The sequence below is a fragment of the Catharus ustulatus genome, chromosome 6 (genome assembly GCF_009819885.2).
Source record: "Catharus ustulatus isolate bCatUst1 chromosome 6, bCatUst1.pri.v2, whole genome shotgun sequence".
Classification (NCBI taxonomy): Eukaryota; Metazoa; Chordata; class Aves; order Passeriformes; family Turdidae; genus Catharus; species Catharus ustulatus.
The window spans coordinates 57,262,803-57,282,388 of NC_046226.1; the positions used below are offsets into that span (position 1 = coordinate 57,262,803).

General features: G+C 40.6%; 1 protein-coding gene across 8 annotated transcripts in view; it reads left to right on the forward strand.

Moving 5' to 3' along the window:
- Positions 1-19,586, forward strand: part of NAV2 (neuron navigator 2) — a 371,722-nt gene that overhangs the window by 231,281 nt on the left and 120,855 nt on the right. For 5 of the 8 annotated variants that reach the window (XM_033061466.2, XM_033061462.2, XM_033061463.2 and 2 more), the window contains exons 4-6: positions 10,139-10,211; positions 15,120-15,351; positions 16,909-16,977. In XM_033061466.2, the coding sequence (XP_032917357.1) occupies positions 10,139-10,211; positions 15,120-15,351; positions 16,909-16,977 (374 nt within the window). The remainder of the gene's footprint in view (positions 1-10,138; positions 10,212-15,119; positions 15,352-16,908; positions 16,978-19,586) is intronic. The other 3 variants (XM_033061468.1, XM_033061469.1, XM_033061464.2) reach the window with 1 other exon arrangement.

The window sequence follows — 19,586 nt, forward strand, 5'->3', positions numbered from 1 at the left end:
ACAAATTAATAAGCAGAACCCAAAGGATATGAGTTGTCTATGCTACATTATATATGTATGAAAATAGCAAAGCTAGAACATGCTGAAAGGAAGAGAATTGGGGAACCTGTGGGTGGATACTCCAGACTTTCATCTTCCCATGTGTGGGGAAGTTGTGGGACAAGGACAGGACAAGAATTTGGAGCAACAGAAAGGCACGTAGGCTTAACAAACACCACAGCACCTCCTATAAATAGGCGAGGAAATTACTGTGGTGCTCAGGCTTTAATATTTCTCAGGATCACTTTGTGTCTGTAAGTATCTGTTCTCAAATAGCAAAGGGAGGTTGGTTTTTTTTCATGTGTTGACAGGAAGTTTTTAAGGATGTCTTTCTGATGCAGATACCAAGCTGTAGTGGTAAACTAATACCACTGTCTGTGGTTTGTACTGCTGTTTGTCTTGCAAACAAAGGGTATTTTGCTGACTGCAGTGTGGGTCAGAGCCAGCATTTCTTCCCAAGAACTGTCTGGAAGTTGGGATGAAGGCTGTGTTTTCAGTACAATAATTTTCAAGGAAACCTTACTTCCAGTGATGGGAATTTGACTATTTTAATATTTGACTGATTTCTTGTGTTCTGATAATGAGCTATTTTGTAATGTGTGTGACACCTAAGGAACAGTTTGTGTGGAAGTTTTCCAACCTGCTGAGGATCTTGATTTTCACTTGAACAGTACTGAGAATATTAATCCAGCTGTTGGAGAAGGGTATCCACTCACACTCCTCAGTGTGATCCCTGCCAGCTCCATGAATTATTTTTTTTTATTGTTGAAAGAGTGTAGATCTTGAAATCTCCATTACTAATTTGTGTATATGGCATGTGTTATCCATATTTCTGTGGTTTTTTTCTCAAGAGCACTTTAATGAAGTGATATAGTGGATGTGAGTGCTGCTGTGATGTGGCCCATACTTACAGGACATAGCTGGGCTCGCACATTTGTGGCTTAATTGGAAGGAATAATATGAGATGAAACCATCTGCATGACCTGAGCAGCCCTCTGTGTTTGTGAGGGAGGGAGCTGCTGTGTTGTATACAAATAACTAAAAATAGCTGCTGTATTATTTTATTTAAAAAAAAAAAATTCTCAGTTACTTGCTTTTGCACGGAAAATAATTCTGTCTCTGCACTTTGGGAGCAGGTACCCACCTCAACCTGCTCCTCTAAACATTTTGAGCAGTTTTATACAGCCAGTGTTGTCCAAACATTGCCATAGGAAGGTGCAATAAATCTGCCAGGCTGTTGCACCAACCCCTGAATCCCAAGGCCAAGGAGAGCTCTGCTGCTGGGGCTTGTGCTGCTAATTCAGGGGAGCAGCCCTGCTGGAAGATCAAAAGCATCACAAGCACTTTTTTTCTCTGTGAATTCCTATCACAGGATTTTTGGAAATGCATCCCAGGGGTTAAATATAGCCATGTATTTAAAAGTAATCCAACTCCACGGCTGTGCAAATGCAGTAAAGGGAACTTTCCCATCATCTAAGCCTTCCCCCACTTTGCCTGGGGAGCTTGTAACTCACCAGCAGCATATGTTTGGAAATTTCATTTGGTTTGATGTTGCCACGGTAACAGATGGGTATCTTTTGGCCCTAACCTGTGGTGCAGTTCCTCCCAGCTGAAGGTCAGCTGAGGGGGAAGTCATCCCCAGTGCTGTGCCAGCCTGGCCAGTGACAGACGCCAGCTTAGCTTCTGTGACTGCCCGTGCAGGGACACAGCCAAATAGCAAGTTCCAGAATGTTAAAAGAATTTTGTTTAAACTCTCAGGGTTTTGGTTGGTCATGTATGAACCCATGTTGTGATGTAGACAAGAATGATTTACTACAGAGATGATCTGTCAGGTTGCTTGTACTTATCTGTCCTTCAGCCTCAGTTTATATGACTTGCTCCAAGATAAGATTGATTTTACTGTCTGTTTTTTCCAGATACCCAGACTGTTGTTATGCTGCCATGCTTACCATTTGTGCATGGTAATCAGTGAGACAGGCGTGGTTGGATCAGAGGTTTCTGTGCTGCAGAGCTTGCAGTCTAAATAAAACCACAAGCCACCCACTGTGCACCCCACCATCACCCTACATAAAAAATAGCAGGAAAAATAGAGCTGGGCCAGATCAGGAAAGACCAATATGTACATCTCTCTGCCACGAGGCATGGCAGTGTCGTAAACCAGAGATTTATTTCATTTCTGGAGGGGATGGTTTCCAGAGCTCCTCCTGCATGCAGGGATGGGTGCTAAGGCAGTGTGTGCCTCCTGCATTGGTTGGGTGTGTAGGTGCCTCTGGAGACATTGCTGCTGACACTCTTATTTCAGTCCCATAATGGATCACCTTCGTGGTCCCCAGTAGGCTGCTCTCGATTCTTCACCCATTACAGTGATGCAAGAATTTGTACATCATCTGTCTCTGAAACAGTGTGAGGCTCAATAAAGAGCAACAAAGGAATTTTTATGTAAAAAAATTGAAATATATAAGCTTCACTATCAAGACAAAATTAGATTCTATTTGATCATTTATGTCACAGTTAAATGGAATTAGTGCATTTTGAATACCTATGGTTCTACCCACCCTGTATGGGCTGAAGACATTAAACAGCAAATGGATTGAGGGTCTAGGGTCATTCCATATGTGTATATGTCTGTAGCTTCCACTTATGTATTTACAGCTACACCAAAGTCTAGAAGCACCATTAACATAATTTTCTGCCCTGACCATTACTGATGTAAAAAATATACATTTATACAGTACTTTGCAAACACACTGCTTCTTTTTATGCTTGGCATAAATGGGGAAAACTGAGAAATCATGGATGAGAAGAAGAAGGTTGGTTTGACGACAGATGGAAGTAAAAGTTAATTTATTATTCTCCTTCAGCTTGGTGCTAAAAGAATTAAGGCTCTTTGTATGAAAATTATTTCTCATGCCAGGGTATTTCTTCTTACAGGAGATGCAGTGGTAAGCTCTTCACTGTGGAATACCTGTGTTAACAGATTGTGGCTGTTTGAAGGAATTAAACAGTCCAGAGAAATAAACTTTTTGTTTCTGTCTTGTCACAGACCTTTCCTTTCCAGCCATTGTTTATGCACCGTAACTGTGTGATAATGGTTATTTTAATTAGCTATTGTTTGAAGGTGTTGCATATCTGTAGTATTTTACTCTTCTGGTTTTCCTGCAGAGCTATTTTTACATGTGCAAGCAGTATTATCGCACTTGTTCTGAGCAGTTATGCAGGGGAATTTCAGTAGGAGTTGTTATCCAGGATCCAGGTGCAAGGAAGGAGGGGGCACATATGTGTTGGTGCCACTGGAACAAATCCCTTGGGAACAGGTGAAGCTGAGGGCCCCAGGCCTGCAGACACAAGAATGCCTGTGAGCCCAGCAGGGAGGGAGCTGGGAATGGTCTGTGGCTACAACTCCCTTCCCAGGGACCTTTTTTAGAAATGAACAACTGTCAGTGACTGCATTGCAGGACGTTCTTTCTGAACGAGTTTCATTAAGTTCTGGATTCTTGCTGCAAATTCAAGTTAAGAGTGGTGTTGGTGTCAGTCCTTCCTTTTAAGCATTGTGCACTCTGAAAAATACTGATTTATGTAAATTTCAAGGATGTTTTAGGAAGAAGTCCCTCTTTGCTAGATATTAGTGTTATTTTAGATTGAATCATAGAACGATGAAATTATTTGGGTTGGAAGGGATCAGAAAGACCACCTAGTTCCAAACCCTCTTCCACCATCCCAGGTGGCTTCAAGCCCCATCCAACCTGGCCCTGGACACTTCCAGGGATGGGGCAGCCACAGTTTCTCTGAGCACCCTGTGCCAGGATCTCAGCACCATCACAGGGAGAATTTCTTCCTAATGTCTAATTCTCTCTCTCAGTTTAAAGCCATTCCCTCTTTTCTCAATTGCACAACACGTAACTTTCAGCCTGGCAGCCCCAGTTAGAAAAGGGTTTCCATGAGCAGCCAGGGAAGGTGAAATAATGCATCTGTCAGAGTCACTGCTGTCCTTGTTATGGGTTTATTGAGCACAGCCATGGCATCTTCCCACCTTTTCCTCTTCTCAGTTACACATGAGGAGAGATTCAGTGCCAAGAAACACAGTTACTGCGGTGTGTGCTAAAATATTGTCAAGAGAGTGTCATATATATTGTAAATTAATGATTCTCTAGAGGCAGAATTCTTTGTTGATACTTGTTTTGCAGAGTTGAACTTGTTGTTGCTTAATCATAATTTAGAACATCTCAAGATTTCAAATTATTCACAAATTATCCACTTTAACTTTTTAAAGATCTGATTCTGAAGAGCTAATTAAAAAAATAATACATCCAGGGGTATTTTTCAAAGAAATTGCTCTTTGCTTTTGTTTTTCCCCGTGGGAAAGTTTCAGTGTTAAATAAATAAACCTGAAGAAAACAACAGCCTGAAAGAAACCTGAAAAACTGAATAAAGCAGGAGCATTTCTGCAACTCTCCATGTGTCTCTCCCTGAGCAGATCAACTTTGGCAAACCTTGGGAGTTGCCCTGGATGACCTGAATCCATTCACAGTACAAGCTTGCCCCTTGGATGCTCTTTGTTGTCATTAGGAATTTTGGCCAGTGTGATGCACAGTTTTCTCTTGTGGGGTTTACTGCCCTCATTTCTATTCACACTGGGCATGTTGTGAGTGAATGTTGAATATTTGTCCCGATATTTCTTCAGGAAGAGCTGGGAACAGAGGATAGCAAAGGTTTTACCAGGGTCAAAGAAAAGAGGATGCATGAGATGAGGCTTAGGCTGGTTCTCCAGCCTTAGACTAGTGCCTAAACTCTCCTTGTCTTTAAAAACCAAAGTAAGGCAATTTTAAGAGAAGAGTCAACTCTTCATGTATATTTAGCAGATTTTTGTTTCTTTGGGTATATCTGCCACAATTTGGCTTCAGAATATGGATTAGCTTAATTTGCCCTTCCATTACATCTTTTATTTTATATATAAGGTACGCACCAAGTTCTGTCAAAATCCTGAAACTTAATTTTGGGAGACATTTTTATCCAAGTATTCAGGAGCGGCAGATGAACACTGGGAGGAATGTCTTATTTTCTTTTTAAAAAGATACATTTTGAATAGGAAAACTACTTATGAAGGTTTATTTTAAACAGAGCAATGAGAGTTATTATTTATATCCTTCTGTGACAAATGGAATTTGCAGGTCTGCTTTGGTATTTTTTATATATAATCATGTTTAAGAAATAGCAAATGAGATATTATTGGAATGGAGAGCCCTTCCTCCCCCAAAACTCTAGAGTTCTAAGGATTGTCAATGTAATGACTTAACTTTTAAGGCTCTTTCTAAACTTTAGGTTATGAAAATATGACGGTAAAAGCCTTTTTCAAAAATACAGACAAGGAATAGATTTTGTCCTAAGAAATAGCTTGTGTTAGGCTGTTTCCTTGTTTCTGCACTGTATGTGAAATCTGCTAGAATGTTGCATAAAGATTTGTGAGGCCTTAAACTTTGATATGAATTCAGTCTTTTTTCTTTTGAAAAATTAATCTACTGCACATAGCACTGAGCCACAAGTTACATGGAAAGTGCTGGTTTCAGTATAAGAAGTGGATTTTCTGGATAAACTCATCAAAACTCCCAATTTATCACTGTGAAAGTTGGGAGCAGTGGTCTTTCATCACAATGTGAGAAACTTCCCCTGGTTTGTAAGTGAAGAAACCTACAGCTAGTTTAATTCTGGTTTTTGTTTGAGAAAAACATCTGTGTCTGTGCCAAGGGCAGCACTGGTTATCCTTTACTATGTGTATTTGACTTGGCAGAGCTGGACAGACAGCTTTGGCTGGAAGCAGTGTCCATACTCAGGTTTTTGTTGGCTATTGTCAATGTTCAACATGTCAATGCCCACCCATGGGCCTCCATTTACAGGCTACAGGATGGGGATCTTTTGGGTTTGGGGGTTTTTTGTTTCTGGCATATCCTGTTCTGCTCATACAGGCCAGGGCATGTTCTTTCTCTAGCACTGACAAGAATAGAAATTGAAATTGCTGCTCTATGACAAGCACAAAGACTTGTGTGATGATCTGGTTTAGATACAAAACTTAGCCATGATGCCTTCTGCTCCCCTCTTGTCAGGTTATTCGTGTTAAGAGGGAGAGAATGGGAGTGATGGCACTTGACATGTCTGAGCAGAAATTTAATTTTACAGCATTGTTGTTGTTTTTTTTCTCATAATATCCTAATTAAAAGAAAGGAGGAGGAGGAGCCCTAGAGGCTGGCAACCCCTGTAGTGTGGGCTCAGTAGTCCTTGGTTGGCATTTAGGGACATTTCAGAATAAATACCCATCATAAAAGGATGTGGGACTGATAGTACCTGATGATCGCTGATTATACCTGAATTAGTTTAAATGTGGTGATACCCCTGGTAATATTTTTGAGTGAGATAATCACTGTGGGTGGCTATGCTTGGTTCTCCTTCTTTTGCAAAGCCTTCCCCTGTTTTGGGTAGGCAGGAATGAGAGCATCCAGCTGCCATCTTTCCCGCTTTGCTTCTGCTGTGTTAAATGTTGCTGACAAAGCAAATGAGAAATCAGAATTGTCAGCCAAAAACCAATTCTAGCTCACAGTGAAACAGAAAATATCCGCTCCCCTTTGGCAAATCTAGTCCTTTCACATCTGCTTAAAGGGTTTAAGCAGTATGTGGACTTGGCAAAAAAAGGACCCATAGAGTCTGGGTGATGATTTGCTGCTGAATGCTGTAATTAAAAGGAGGCAAATGTACTTTGTGTTGGAAGTCACCAGGATGCAGAATCATTGGGGTTTTGCTTAGAATTATAGAATGGTTTGGGTTGGAAGGGACTTTAAAGAGCATCTCATTCCAATTCCCTGCCATGGGCAGGGATACTTTCCACTATCCTGAGTTGCTCCAAGCGCTGTCCAACCTGGCCTTGAACAATTCCAGGGATGGGGCAGCCACAGCTCTCTGCCAGGGCCTCACCACCCTCACAGGGAAGAATTTTCTCCTACCATCTAGCTGAGATCTGTCCAGAAACTTCCCTTCTATCCTACACACATCTAAATGGTCTGTCATTGCTTGCTATCTCCAGCCCTGTCTTCACTGGGGACATCTTTCTCCATAAAACAATTTATTACAGCAGAGTCTGTAGAGTCCTTCCTTGGAGCTTTTATGAGTGAAATTCATGACATGTTGCATGGCTGGGAAGTCATCTCTTCAAACAATCTACGTGATTTCTGATGCATTAAACTGATTCAGCCAAGATCAGGGTTCTTGACTCAGGCCAGCTCTTGCTGTGGGGGAAGGACAGAATTCTTACCAGCACCAAGTTTTAATCATTTCAGCTGTAGTCCTGCATTCAGTGTTTCCTTTTCTTCTTGGATTTTTTCTAATTTCTTCCTGTTTCCCTTTTCAAGCTCTATTTTTCCTTCAAAATCAACCAATTCCTCACATTCCTGCACTGCTGCCATGTAATGTTGTTAATATCACAGATACTGTGTGAACCTTAGCAGAGTCACTGATGCCTTTACATCTTTCAGTTTTATTCTTTTAGTGAATTCCTCGTATGTGCAGTGCTGTACATCTCCACAGGATCTTATCCTGGATCTTCATTTTCTGAATGTATATGGTGTACTTTTGCACATCCCTGTTAGTCCCACTTTGTTTAATGAAATTTGGGTATTTTCCATACCAGTACAGCACCAAGAGCCCCTGTTTCTGACAGCCTTTATCCAGGCATCACCACTGGTGTGGCAAGGCAGCCCATCTGATCTTTCCTATGGCAGTGAGGTTCCAGGTTGCTCAGCCTCTGGTCCAAACACAGACCTGTGATGGTGAGTCATCCATCAGTCTGAGGATGGGAATGATTTATATTAATTCAGTGGCTACAGAGCTCAGAAAAACTAGGGGGTTATCCCATAGGGGAAATGGAGTGATTTTATAGGGGAATCCCTGAATCTGTAGGGGTGAGATTAGGGCATCAGCAAAGACTGCTCAGCAGCACAAATAATGAGAACATGGATGAGGAACTCATGACTCAGATGTAAATCTTAATCCTGTGCTCACTCTGTCCTAAGAGAGAGTTTATGCAAAGATGAGGAGCCTGGGAAGAGAAGCAAGCAGAGCAGGACTGAGAGGTACTGCAGATCTGGAGTGGGGGTGAGATATTGCTTGTCTTTAGTCACTAACCTGCTTATTTGGAGAGAAGATATCTACCCACAGCTGTGGGAGTCTGGAAGTATTCTTGGAATGATGGAGCTTGCTAAGTGCAGGTACTAGGAATGGATTGATCCTTTTATGTGGTGTTTATTCTTGAAAAGGTGAACTTTGGTTTTCCAGCCAAGTCCCAAATCACCTCAATAAGAGAGCTATGTGGGAAACTTGAAAGGGTTGTTGAGTACTGAAGAAGGAAATGGGTCAATTAACTGTTGGATCATATTTAACTGTGGATAAATGAACCTTTGAACTGCACCCTGCCCCAAGCTCTAAGGTCTGAGCAGTACGGGAAATGTGTTCTTTGGTATCACTCTGGGTTTTGGAGTATATAATTTACTCAAAGTGTACTATGTAATTTGTGTACTTTATATTATATCTCAAAGTATAGTGAGGTTGATAAAAGTGTTTCTAATCGTTGAAATCACAGTTCAGCAATGGCAATAACTTAACACCCTCCCTGTGATAGAAGAAAATGTTTTTATTGTTATAGAAAATAAATTAATGTACCCTGAGAGAAATCCATGTGGGAGATTTCCTGGCAGCTTCCCTGGTACTTTTTTATACCTTTGGAGAAGGGCAGGGAGCTCAGGTCAGGTACTGGGAGCTCAGGGTCTAAAATTCTGCCTTAGCCCTCATTTGTGTATTTTTTTGAGGGTAGGCAGGCGCTGACAGGGCAGTTGAATTTTTCATGTTTCCTTTTGATGTCTCTCCACACTTCACAGAATAAAGGTAGTTATGTGAGACCAAGTGTGAGACTTGGTGTCTGTCTCCTTCCTTCTCCAGTGGATCCAGTGTTTGGATGCAATGTTTCAGGAATTAATAAATTAATGTTTGAGAGATGTTCAAACACAAAGAGTCTATCATTTGCTGATTACCATGGTTAAATAAAGAAATTGCTCAACAGTATCATCCAAGAGTTTTTGTGTAACCACACACAAAACATGGTATTTCCTGAAATGTTCCTTGCAGGCCCTCAAGGTGTCCAAGCATAGACTTTTTCATGGAGGTGCTTTGGGCTGTGATGGGAGCTGGCACCTCCCTGCATCTTCTGGTTATGACAGAAGAGCTCCAGTGGGAGCTTGGTGGGAAAGTGTGAGGCTTCTGCAAGATAATTATTGTAATGTTGAGATAGAGTGGAAATTATTCCTGTCTCATCCAGCCTCTTTGGAGTTCACTTCCTTATGTAGGATTTGAGTCCAGTCTGTGTATAGCAACCGGAGTAGTCTGACAACCAGACCTGTTATGCACAAGTCCCTACCTGTGAAAATGGATTTTATCCCATTAAAGTTGTTGCTGTTGCCATTTTCCCATCCCTGTGAGGGGCAGGACATGCCCCTCAGCGAGTAACCAGAGTGGCCTGGTGTTCCTGACACGCGGGCAATGCTGGGAGGGAGCGCGTTTGAGATTCCAGCTGGGTTTCTGGTTACAGCTTTTATATTCAACTCTTGGTGTGCCTGGAAACTTCTGCCAGCTGTCAACCTCGGAGCAAGTGGCAATCTGCCTTCTCAAACAAATGGACTCCATGTTTATTTTTGGTTTCATGTTTGTTACACTTGCTGTAGGTTAGGATTCCTGGCGGAGAACATCCTTGACACTCTAGTAAGAAATGCGGTGATCGCCTGTTGTGAATGGGGCTTGAGCTAGAGTGCTTCATACACATGCAAATAACAGAAAGCCCTGACCCATGGAGTAACCAGTTTATAATCAATGGAATAATCCATTTAGGGCCTCAGTAACTGAGAGGGTTTTGTACTGTTGTTTCCACATCATGAGCAAAGGGACTTTTTATGGGATGCAAAGACTGAGTGCACTCAAGGGTGGTGGTAGATTGAGGTAAATAATTATTACAATGCATTTTCTTTTTATGTCTCCATTTTTTCTGTTTGTTTTGTTTGTTCTTGAGCAGATTGAAAACATAGATGCATGCCTGAGTTTCTTGGCTGCTAAGGGGATTAACATCCAAGGGCTGTCAGCAGAAGGTGAGTCCATTGGTTGTTTAAGATTTCATGTTAAATGAGGAACCTGAATTACTACCTGTGATTTCCCCTAGAACATAGGGTGTAATGGAAGATTAATAAGGTAAATTTAAACTTCTCACAGTCTTTACTTATTTTTTTCCCATCTCAGTGTAAAAGGTAGATAAAATACATGTCTAATTTCTACACAGCTGACTTGTAAAAATAATCAATGAGACCAAATACTACTTTCTGTTTAAAACCAGAAATTTCTTATCTCAGTTCTATAATTTGCACATTGATCAGTGTATATTTTACAGATAAAAGTGAACTGCTGTCAATTGTTTGCCTTTTCAGAGAAAAATTTATTTCCTAGTTCTTCAGTTATTCTCTTACCTGAACAACCATCCTGCTTTCTTCTAATTTTAAAGATTTTTCTTGTTTCTGAGTGCACAAAACAATCAAATCCAAATGTTTTGAGGAAAAAAAAGAGACAACATTTTGACCTCTAATTAATCACTCTGCTTTTGAAGAGCATCAGAATTTTTCTGAAACCAAACTAGGTTTACTGTATTCTTTTATGCCAGGATGTGTGGTACCTGTTGGCTCAGAAGTTGTTTAGCCATTATCTTATTAAGAGATCAAAGAGATTTCTGTCATCCTCAGTACCAGCTTTCACTTGTGCTTTCATTTAAATATGCTGGAAAAGCAGTTGGTTTCAGTAGCTGACTATATGATATGACATCTCCATCAGTGCTTTACAGAACAAATAATTGAATGTGTGGCATCAGGTGAGACTTCAAAGTTGCATTTGATGACTGAGTCTCTTCACAAACTTAATTTGGAGGAGGAGGCTGCAGCAAAAAAGCAGATATTTAGTATGCATTGTTCTAACCTGAATACACCAAAGCTAGGAGAAGAGGAGGCTGAGTTTTAGGTGTATTCTTAGGCTGGATTAGAGCAGCAATAACAAATATTTTCCTCTAAAGAGAAGCTTTACTGCGGTCCGCCTGACTGCTGCCAGCATTATATGCCTCAATTGCTCAGTTATAATCAGAAGGATTCTCATGTCAAGAAAAGAAAGAATAAGCTAAAACTTCAAAAAGCAGAGAATTTGTTTGCCAGGAAAGGATTAAAAAGAAAATGCAGCTGAGTCGGTTGTAAAAGCCAATTTTGACCTTGGCATGGAAATATTGTAAAAAAATATTTCACATTATTTACCCCTCTCAGTAGAAGGTAAAGTCTAAGTGAAATATCAGGTCAGTGATGAGAAAACTGCCTGGGTGTACAAAGCTGGCAGCATAGTGTTGCTCACACTGGGGAAGGGACAGCATGATTAATGCGCATGGCTCTCCTGCCAAGTCACAGGTCAGGCCCAGCAGGATATATGTACTTCCCATGGCTTCACTGTGTTGGGATTTCTGCCTTTCTTTTACACTATTTGGGAATTAGTGTATTAAATCACATGGAAGCTAAGAAGGGACCAGTAATGTTTGCTGCCAGCACATAAATAAGAGAGCATTTACTGACTCCACTAACATTGAAGGAAGAAAGTGAGAACAACTAGAGAGGGGGAGGGAATTAATATATTTTTATAAAATAAGTTAAAAGACTTGAATGCAACAGTAAAGTAAATTTCTCTTTCTAGTTGCTCCGGCACTGTGTTGAGGAACACAGAATCATTTAAAGTGAGGAATGTTGTTACCAAACAAGCCAGTGTTTCTGTGCAAGTTGCCAAGACCTGCTAGGTCAACTGCAAATAACTGTATTTACTTCACTGACAGATCCTCATCTAGGAGGAAGGAAAAGGTTGTGATTGCTTCCAAATGGGAATAATCACTGAAGTCTCCTGGGTTTGTGAAGAGCATGTATTTTTCAAAAGTGCAGGTTCAGTGTGGAGGGAAGTTAATGGTTCAAAACTGGAATTTGGATGACTCCTAAATGTTGAAATAATTTGGGACTGTGTGTGTGATATCCTTCCAGTGTTGAAAAATCCTGCTTTCATATGTGCATGGCATTTACATAGAGTCTATTTTGCTGCATTTATGCAGTGAAGATGCTCAGGATCTGCAATCACTGATGATGACTGTGCTGTGCCAGAGGCTTCCCTTTCTCAGAAACATGGAGGCAAAAAGGCATCCCCTTATCAAAGATTCTTAAAAATCTAAAATCTCCATTTGTGGTTACTAAAGAAAATTACAGAAAGCTGGAGACTTCTTTTCACTTCTTGCTGCAAATTTTTATTGTTTGTCTTTGAACTTTATTTCCATACCCCTCCTCTTAGACTTGTTTTAGACTCCTGAAATTGCAACTTCCCAGCAAAGCTTGCTCTCCTTCACACAATATCTCCTTGCTCTCAAAATATTGAAGATATTGGGGGACAGAAATGTGCAGTAGGAACTCAAATTGATATCAGAGATAAGCAGCTGCACATCTTTTGGAGAACAGATGAGCTGGATCATGATCAACTGAACACATCATGGAACAGTGATGAAGGGGAAACAAGCACCAGCAGGGATATCCCAGGATGGAAATCTCCAAAGAGTGGATTTGTGGGGTTTCCTATGAAAACCAAATTCCAGTTTCCTCTCAAGTGTCTGGAGTGTTTATTTCCAGTATCCAGGACAGTAATTTTTGGCTCCACATTTAGAATGGGTGGGTGACATCCTTGTCCTTATCTAAGTCAATATGATACTGGAGCTGACCATGGGCTGGAGAGCACTTGAAGCAGGAAACATTTGAGACTGTGCTGATGTGCAGAGTGTGGTGAGGCTGAAGTACTCCCTGAAATATTCCCTTTTGTATGAAGTGCAGGGTAGAACTGCCAGAATTACCTCAGTTTTCAAGATAAATGAAATAGAAGTACCTCTGAAAGTCTGATTTAAAATGTTTTGTTTCAAATCCAGAGGGAAAGACTTCTTTAACTCATTAAAAGTGTTCTTCTTTTGATTATTTGGTCAAAAACAAGTTGTTCTTCTGATTAATTCAGCAGAAAACTGAATGGCCATAGAAAGCAACAGGTCATAGGTGGGTTATTGTTATAACTGCCTGTCACTTCACATAGAAATCAGTTTCCAGTTGCATATGGCTTTGCTAAATTTAAACAAGCAGGCCCATGGCCCTTTTATCTTCTGGCCTGTATTTGTGCAGTTAAGCTTCTCAGTGCCCCTGGATCTGTTTGGTTACTCTTCAACCTGTGAGTAAATGCTACTTTCCTTTCAGTTCCCATGAGTAATTTGAGTTCTTTGTGGGAGATAAGGGAATCCTTTTTACTGTGTTCTGCTGTATTTTGTGTCTGTTCTACTTCCATCCCTGTCCTCCCAAGCTAAACACAGATTATTGAAGAGAACCTGCAGATCAGAGAAGGAGCCTGCCTGGTGCAGTGAGAGAAAGCTGGGTTTGTGCATGACACTGCATGGGAGCAGGAGTGGGCTGGGAAAAGGGGAAGCAGGCAGCATTAATTGGGACCCCACTGTTCAGGAAGAGACTAAAATTGGCCAAGAAAGCAAAGGAAGACAAAAATGACTGCTGAAGGGCCCTGGGAATGATAATCCTTTAAACGAGGATAGGGGGTGTCAGTGGTGGGAGAGAGCATGGATAGAGGGACCAGGCTGCAGGGAGGAAAGAATGGCTGCTTAATTGAGTCAAGAAGTATGAGAGGAAAGGAATATCTGGGGTCTTGGTGGTGACCAGGGCCACTTAGAGAAGGGCTAATATTCTCTGAAGGTGTGGTCATGGGTTGAGACAAATTTCAGAAAGAGAGTAAATTATACTAGTGGCTGCGAAGGGAAAGTAGACTGAGGTGCAGGTAGGCAAGGAGACCAAAGCTGGAAACTGGTACAGAACTGGAAATAACAGTTTTAAATCTTGAGCCTCAGATCTGCTGGGTGAAGTGCTTAGGATTAGAGCAGAAGCTTGTTTATACAGCAAAGAGTAGCGATGTGAGCAGAAATGTGGAAACTAATGAAAATTCTGGTTCTTGCCTTTGTGCTTGGCTACTGTCTTGCCACACGTCCTTTTCTTCTTTCTCATAGGGCAACAGTCAGCTTTTAGTTCAAGTGATCTGTACAACACAGGCAAAAGTTCAGATGTTTGAGCTTTTTTAATTTACTATTTTAATTTAGGAAATTAAACATGCTAAATAATTAAGTCACAGGACATTAAGGTTGTCTGCAAGGAAGAATTTTCCCTCTTGCATATTAATTATGATACAGTGGTTAAGTGCATGGTCTGATAAACCTCTTCATCTTTGTGTTTACATTTTTGTACTTGATATTGCATAGAAGAGCAGGATGACATTCAGGAATTGAAAAGTTTATACTTTTATAGCTCAACTGTCAAGCTATCTTTAGGTGCACTGGGTGCTATTATCAGCTTGTGATAGTATCAAAGCTGATAATTTTCTGTTTGAATACATCTATGTCACTGAATAACCATATTTTCTGGTGCAAAACTTGCATCAAATTTTCTTAGTGGAAATTATTATCCTGATATTCCAGAAATATGTGTGAGAGTGGAGTAGTTTCCTCCTTGTGGAAGTTTAGGACTCAGAAATCATTTACAGTGTGCTGTCCTTAATAAAATTGTTATTGTGGAGGTTCTGTTTGGGGGGTTTTAGCTATGTTAGTTTAAAGGAAAGATTGAATGAGACTTGCTTTTTAAGCACACTGGCATTAGCACAGAACGCAGTGGAAATGCAAGATATTGCTCAGTCACCGCAGGGGAGAGATTAGTTATTTATTTCTCGTTGATGCTCACTGGCAATCAACTGTAATGCCAATTAGATGTGCAGAAAGAAACTTATCCTAAAGGCTATCCCTAAGGAGCTCAGTTCAGACAATGTTCTGGGGATGCAGTGGCTGACTCACTGCAGTGTCTGAGAGAAAGCACCCATTGATGGCTGACGAGTGACTTCTCAACTTTGCCTTACAGAAATCAGGAATGGGAATCTGAAGGCCATCCTGGGCCTCTTCTTCAGCCTGTCTCGGTACAAGCAGCAGCAGCAGCAGCCCCAGCACCATCCGTCCCAGCCAGCAGGGCCTCCATCCCAGTGCCAGGTGGGGGTCCCTCAGCAGCAGATGCCAGCTCTGCTCCAGACTCCATGCCAACAGCCCCCACAAGCTGTGCAGCACCAGTTCAAAGCACAATCAGAAATGCAGTCCAGGTGGGAAAATCTCCTCAAAGCTGGGGTTTCTTTCATTATTTATCTCTTTTTTTTTTGTTTGTTTGTTTTGCTTCTCATTGCAGGTCGTAAAAAGCCAAAGAAACTCCTTTCTTTAGTCCTGCTCTAGAATAAAGGGCGTTGGGAATGGAATGCTGGGTAGCAATTGACTTCAATCCTTTGGAAATCAAAACACATGTGTTCAAATACGTTCTCAGTGCTGGAAATCTGCAGCCCAATGGGTGTAACATTAACATCCCTGCTTGACCAAGTAACCACAGGATTGTAAAAGGATGTTCTCACTATTCCTTTTGCTTCTTTCTACTCACAAACCATGCACATTGCTACCCTTAGAAAACATACACTTTAGGCGTATGAAAACCAACTTCAGTTCTCAAATTACAAGAGTATCAGTCTTCACTAAGAAATGGAAGGATTACCTTCCACTGTGGGGAAGGGTTACTCTGACAGTGGTAAAAGAAATAGAGCTCATAATGCCTGGTGGCAATCAAAATCAAATCTAGACGTTTTGGTCAAAAATAATATGTTGCTTGCTTTACGTGAAAAATAATTTTACTAGTTGGTGTTTGCTGACACTCCCAGATCTGAGTACAGATGACTACAAAGGGGTTTTATTCCTTGAATGTCTTTAATACTAGGAGTGCTCTGCCCAGGTTGGAAAAAAAGCAGTTTTCTGAGCAATTTTCTGAGTACCACAGTAAATGCATGTTCAACCTTCTTCTGGTCTGACCCTTGTACTACTAAAATAGGGAGGGTTTAGGGTGATAAGAAGCAGAATTGAAAGCAGAAATCATATTTGAACAATTACTAAAGTATGAAGGCTTTTTGTTTTTTCATATCTCACACTGAGGCTTGTTTGTGTTACCACACTTTGAGGTAAACATTGGCTTAAGTGCTGCCTTATGAGGGATATAAACAGTTTAACTGAAGCCTTCCAAGTGAGACTACTCAGAGGTTATTTGGGTTTGGCTTTAATGTCTTTCTTCACAAATTACACTCATTTGGGTGTAAACAATAGTTTTGTATAATTGAAAAACATAGGGTTCCTACAGCATGTTTAAACAGGAAATAATGACTGTAAAATAAAGATGCGTTTGAAGAGATTTCTGCAGCTTTTCTGCCAGACTTGCAGAGATGCTGAACACTGTTTTGGTATTTTCAGACCATTGTGTAGATTGGGCTGGGTTTCAAATAATTGAAAAATATGTATATCCTGAAGATCTTTAATGTCATGTTTTCTTAGAATGTAATAAAGTCAAATTGCTCAGATTCTACAGAAAATACATAATAAAAGAGTGAGAAGGAAAAGGGGAATAGAGTTGGGGGTTGCATGCAGATTTGCATGTTCATTACTTTGTAAAAATTAATTTCAGACTGTAGTTGTTTTGACCTGAAGTCATACTTGGGCAAGAAGCTTTATATTCTTGTGAAATTCATAAAAAACCCTTTTCTCCCTAAAACCAGTTACTAAGTTCAGTGGCTCTAAAAAAAAAGTTTCTTTGTTCAATGTTCTCTTCCACTTTTTCTTTCCTGTCACAGTGCATCTCCCAGGGACTCATCTCAAAGCAAAATCATCCGATTCACTCTTGGTCAGAAAAGGTCTTCTAGGTTAGCATTTCTTCATCTTCTGCAAAGCATGAATAATCCTTTTGCAATATTTCTGGGTGCATGTTTAGGGTTCCTGTCGAAAACAGTTTGTAACTAGGCCTTTACAAACACCTGAAATGGGAAAGTTTTAAATGGATATCATTTGTTTCTCCTTTTTTTTTTTTTTTTTTTTTTTTGAGGTGTGGAATGCATTTTGGCCCTCAAGGAGATAATTTGATTTTCTTGTTCTGAGGAGCTTTTGCTTTTGAGAACAAAACATGGTTCTGGGAGTTCTTGCCCCGCTGTATTAATTATATTTTGATCTGCATTACTGAAACCATAGAATCATAGAATATTTTGGGTTGGAAGTGACCTTAAAGATTGCCCAGTTCCATTCCCCATCTGAGCTGCATCGGGCCAGTGTCTCAGCTAGTGAGGAGAGAATCACCTGCATGATGTGAGCTCCAGCAGAACTGTGTGGCTCTTGCTCATCAGAGCCCCTGCTCTCCCCAGTGCTCCCACACTCAGCATCTGGAAATGTATCATAGGTATTTCAGTCCATTTTGTCCCTGGATCCCAGCATGACTTGCATGCCAGCTCATCTGTCCATCTCATCTCAGTGATTGTAAGGGTTGCTGTATTTATTAATCTGGTTAATAATCTTGCTATTTAAATGTTTGACTAGAATATAGTTTTACATTGGTAAATTATACCATACCATTTTTGCTAAGCTTGTGAACTATAGCTTATGATCTTTATTCTTTTTGTATAGATTGTTTTTTCTGCTGTGTAATTTAGATTTATTCCCCACATCTTATTTCTTATATGCTGACAGTGAATCTCTGCAGAATAATCCCAGTTAAAAAGTTCCACATTTCCTTTTCATGTTCTTCCTTGATCATAATTATGGCTTGACAGCTCATATTTGCTTAACAGAGGTGCTGAGGAGTAGTAAAAGAGAGTGATTTCCAAGTTCAATAGCTTCTCTCTAAATAGCAAGGACCCAGAAGTGTCTCCCCGAACCTGATTTTTTTCCTTAGATTTCACAGGCACTGCTGTGATGTATCTTGACCTAATATCAAAAGCAGGGGCTTTAAAACAGTTAGTTAAACTATAATGGGGGGGAAAAAATCTAAGAGAAAGGATATCCTCAAGAGTATTTTCAGCATGTAGGTTTTTTGTCCTTGGTATGTTTTTATTGGCAGTGACAACACTGAATCAGATGGAAAATTTATCACTTCTTAAGTGATCACATGGTTTGAGGAGCTTTGTTTAAAATGTGACAGCTTTGCAACACCCATGTGGATATGTGTGGGGAGCCTTTTCTTATCCATCAGTATAGGAAGATTGTCCCTTCCCTACTGCTGGAAAACTCCCCTCCATGCTGGGGCCCTTGGAGCCATCCTGGGGCGGCAGCTTTGGGCTGAGGTACCTTGTAGAAAACCTACCACGTTTCCTGCCAAACAAAATGAACTTTTCATGAACTTCCTTGTCTTGGTGACTTTCTCAAAAAGTTCTATTTGTCAGTGGTTGCCCTCAGCTTCTTCCCCTGTGGTCTCCTCTACAGTGGATGAAGCCTCTCTGGGGTTTTCTCATGGACCCTTTGCTGCAGTGATGAGTCTGGACAACTTTTTAGCACCCCCAGTGCTGGAAAAAGCTGAATAATTTGAGAGTCTAAAAGTCAACCTCAGAACCATGATGTGCTGTACTGAATCTGTGGTGGTTTGAGCTTGTAAATTAATTTTTGGGTTTGTATTTGAATGATGCCCTCATGTCTTAGACGCTTTCGAGCTTTGAAAGCATGTGCATGCAGCTGCTGACATTTTGGCTTTTTCTTCATGTTTCTTTTCATATTTTCTATTTCTTCACTAGTCTTGGATAAATATGTTTATTTAGGAAACCCTGCCATGTTCCTTCCTGGCTTTTCTTCCTTCTCTCAGAGGCACAATGGTGATTTGGTCAGTTGCATCCCCACTCTCTCTGACAACTGGGACTTTTTCCTTTTACCTTATTATTGACACAAGTTATTTAAATAGATTTTTGTATTTTGTATAAAGAGGGTTTAAAAATATTGTTTGTGAATGATGGCTTTGAAGTGTTCTGAGATGTTTTGACAGTGGCTTTCCTGATTCTGTTGGGCTTTTTAGAGAAGTCTTCCACCTTCCTTTTTGCCTGAAAAGCAATAAAAGCTTGTCTACTTACTGCAGAATAACTACATTATTTTTTCCTAATTAATCAGGTAAAGCTGGTAAATACAGGCTATGGTAAGAAAATGCTGGAAAAGACAGTTTAAACCAGAGGCTTATACCAGCTCACTGTTTATGTGGTTACTCTAGGAGAGGGTACTGAAGCTCTGTGTGATTTATATAGGCTCAAATAATTAAACCAAGTTACAGTTTTGCTGGGCTTGGCTGTTGAGCTTTGTGTCTGCCAGGGCAAAGATGCAATGTGCTTCTCTGCAAGGGAAAAGGCAGCCAAGTTCCATCTTATTGTTATTTCTGAAATAAGGGTAGCCCTTATATGGCCAGCATGGGATGAAGTGTCTGGCAATCTGGTTTAAGAACAGTAGTGCCTCACTTAGTCTTAACCTTTTGCCGGTGGTATTGCTCCACTGAATTTACCTGCAACTA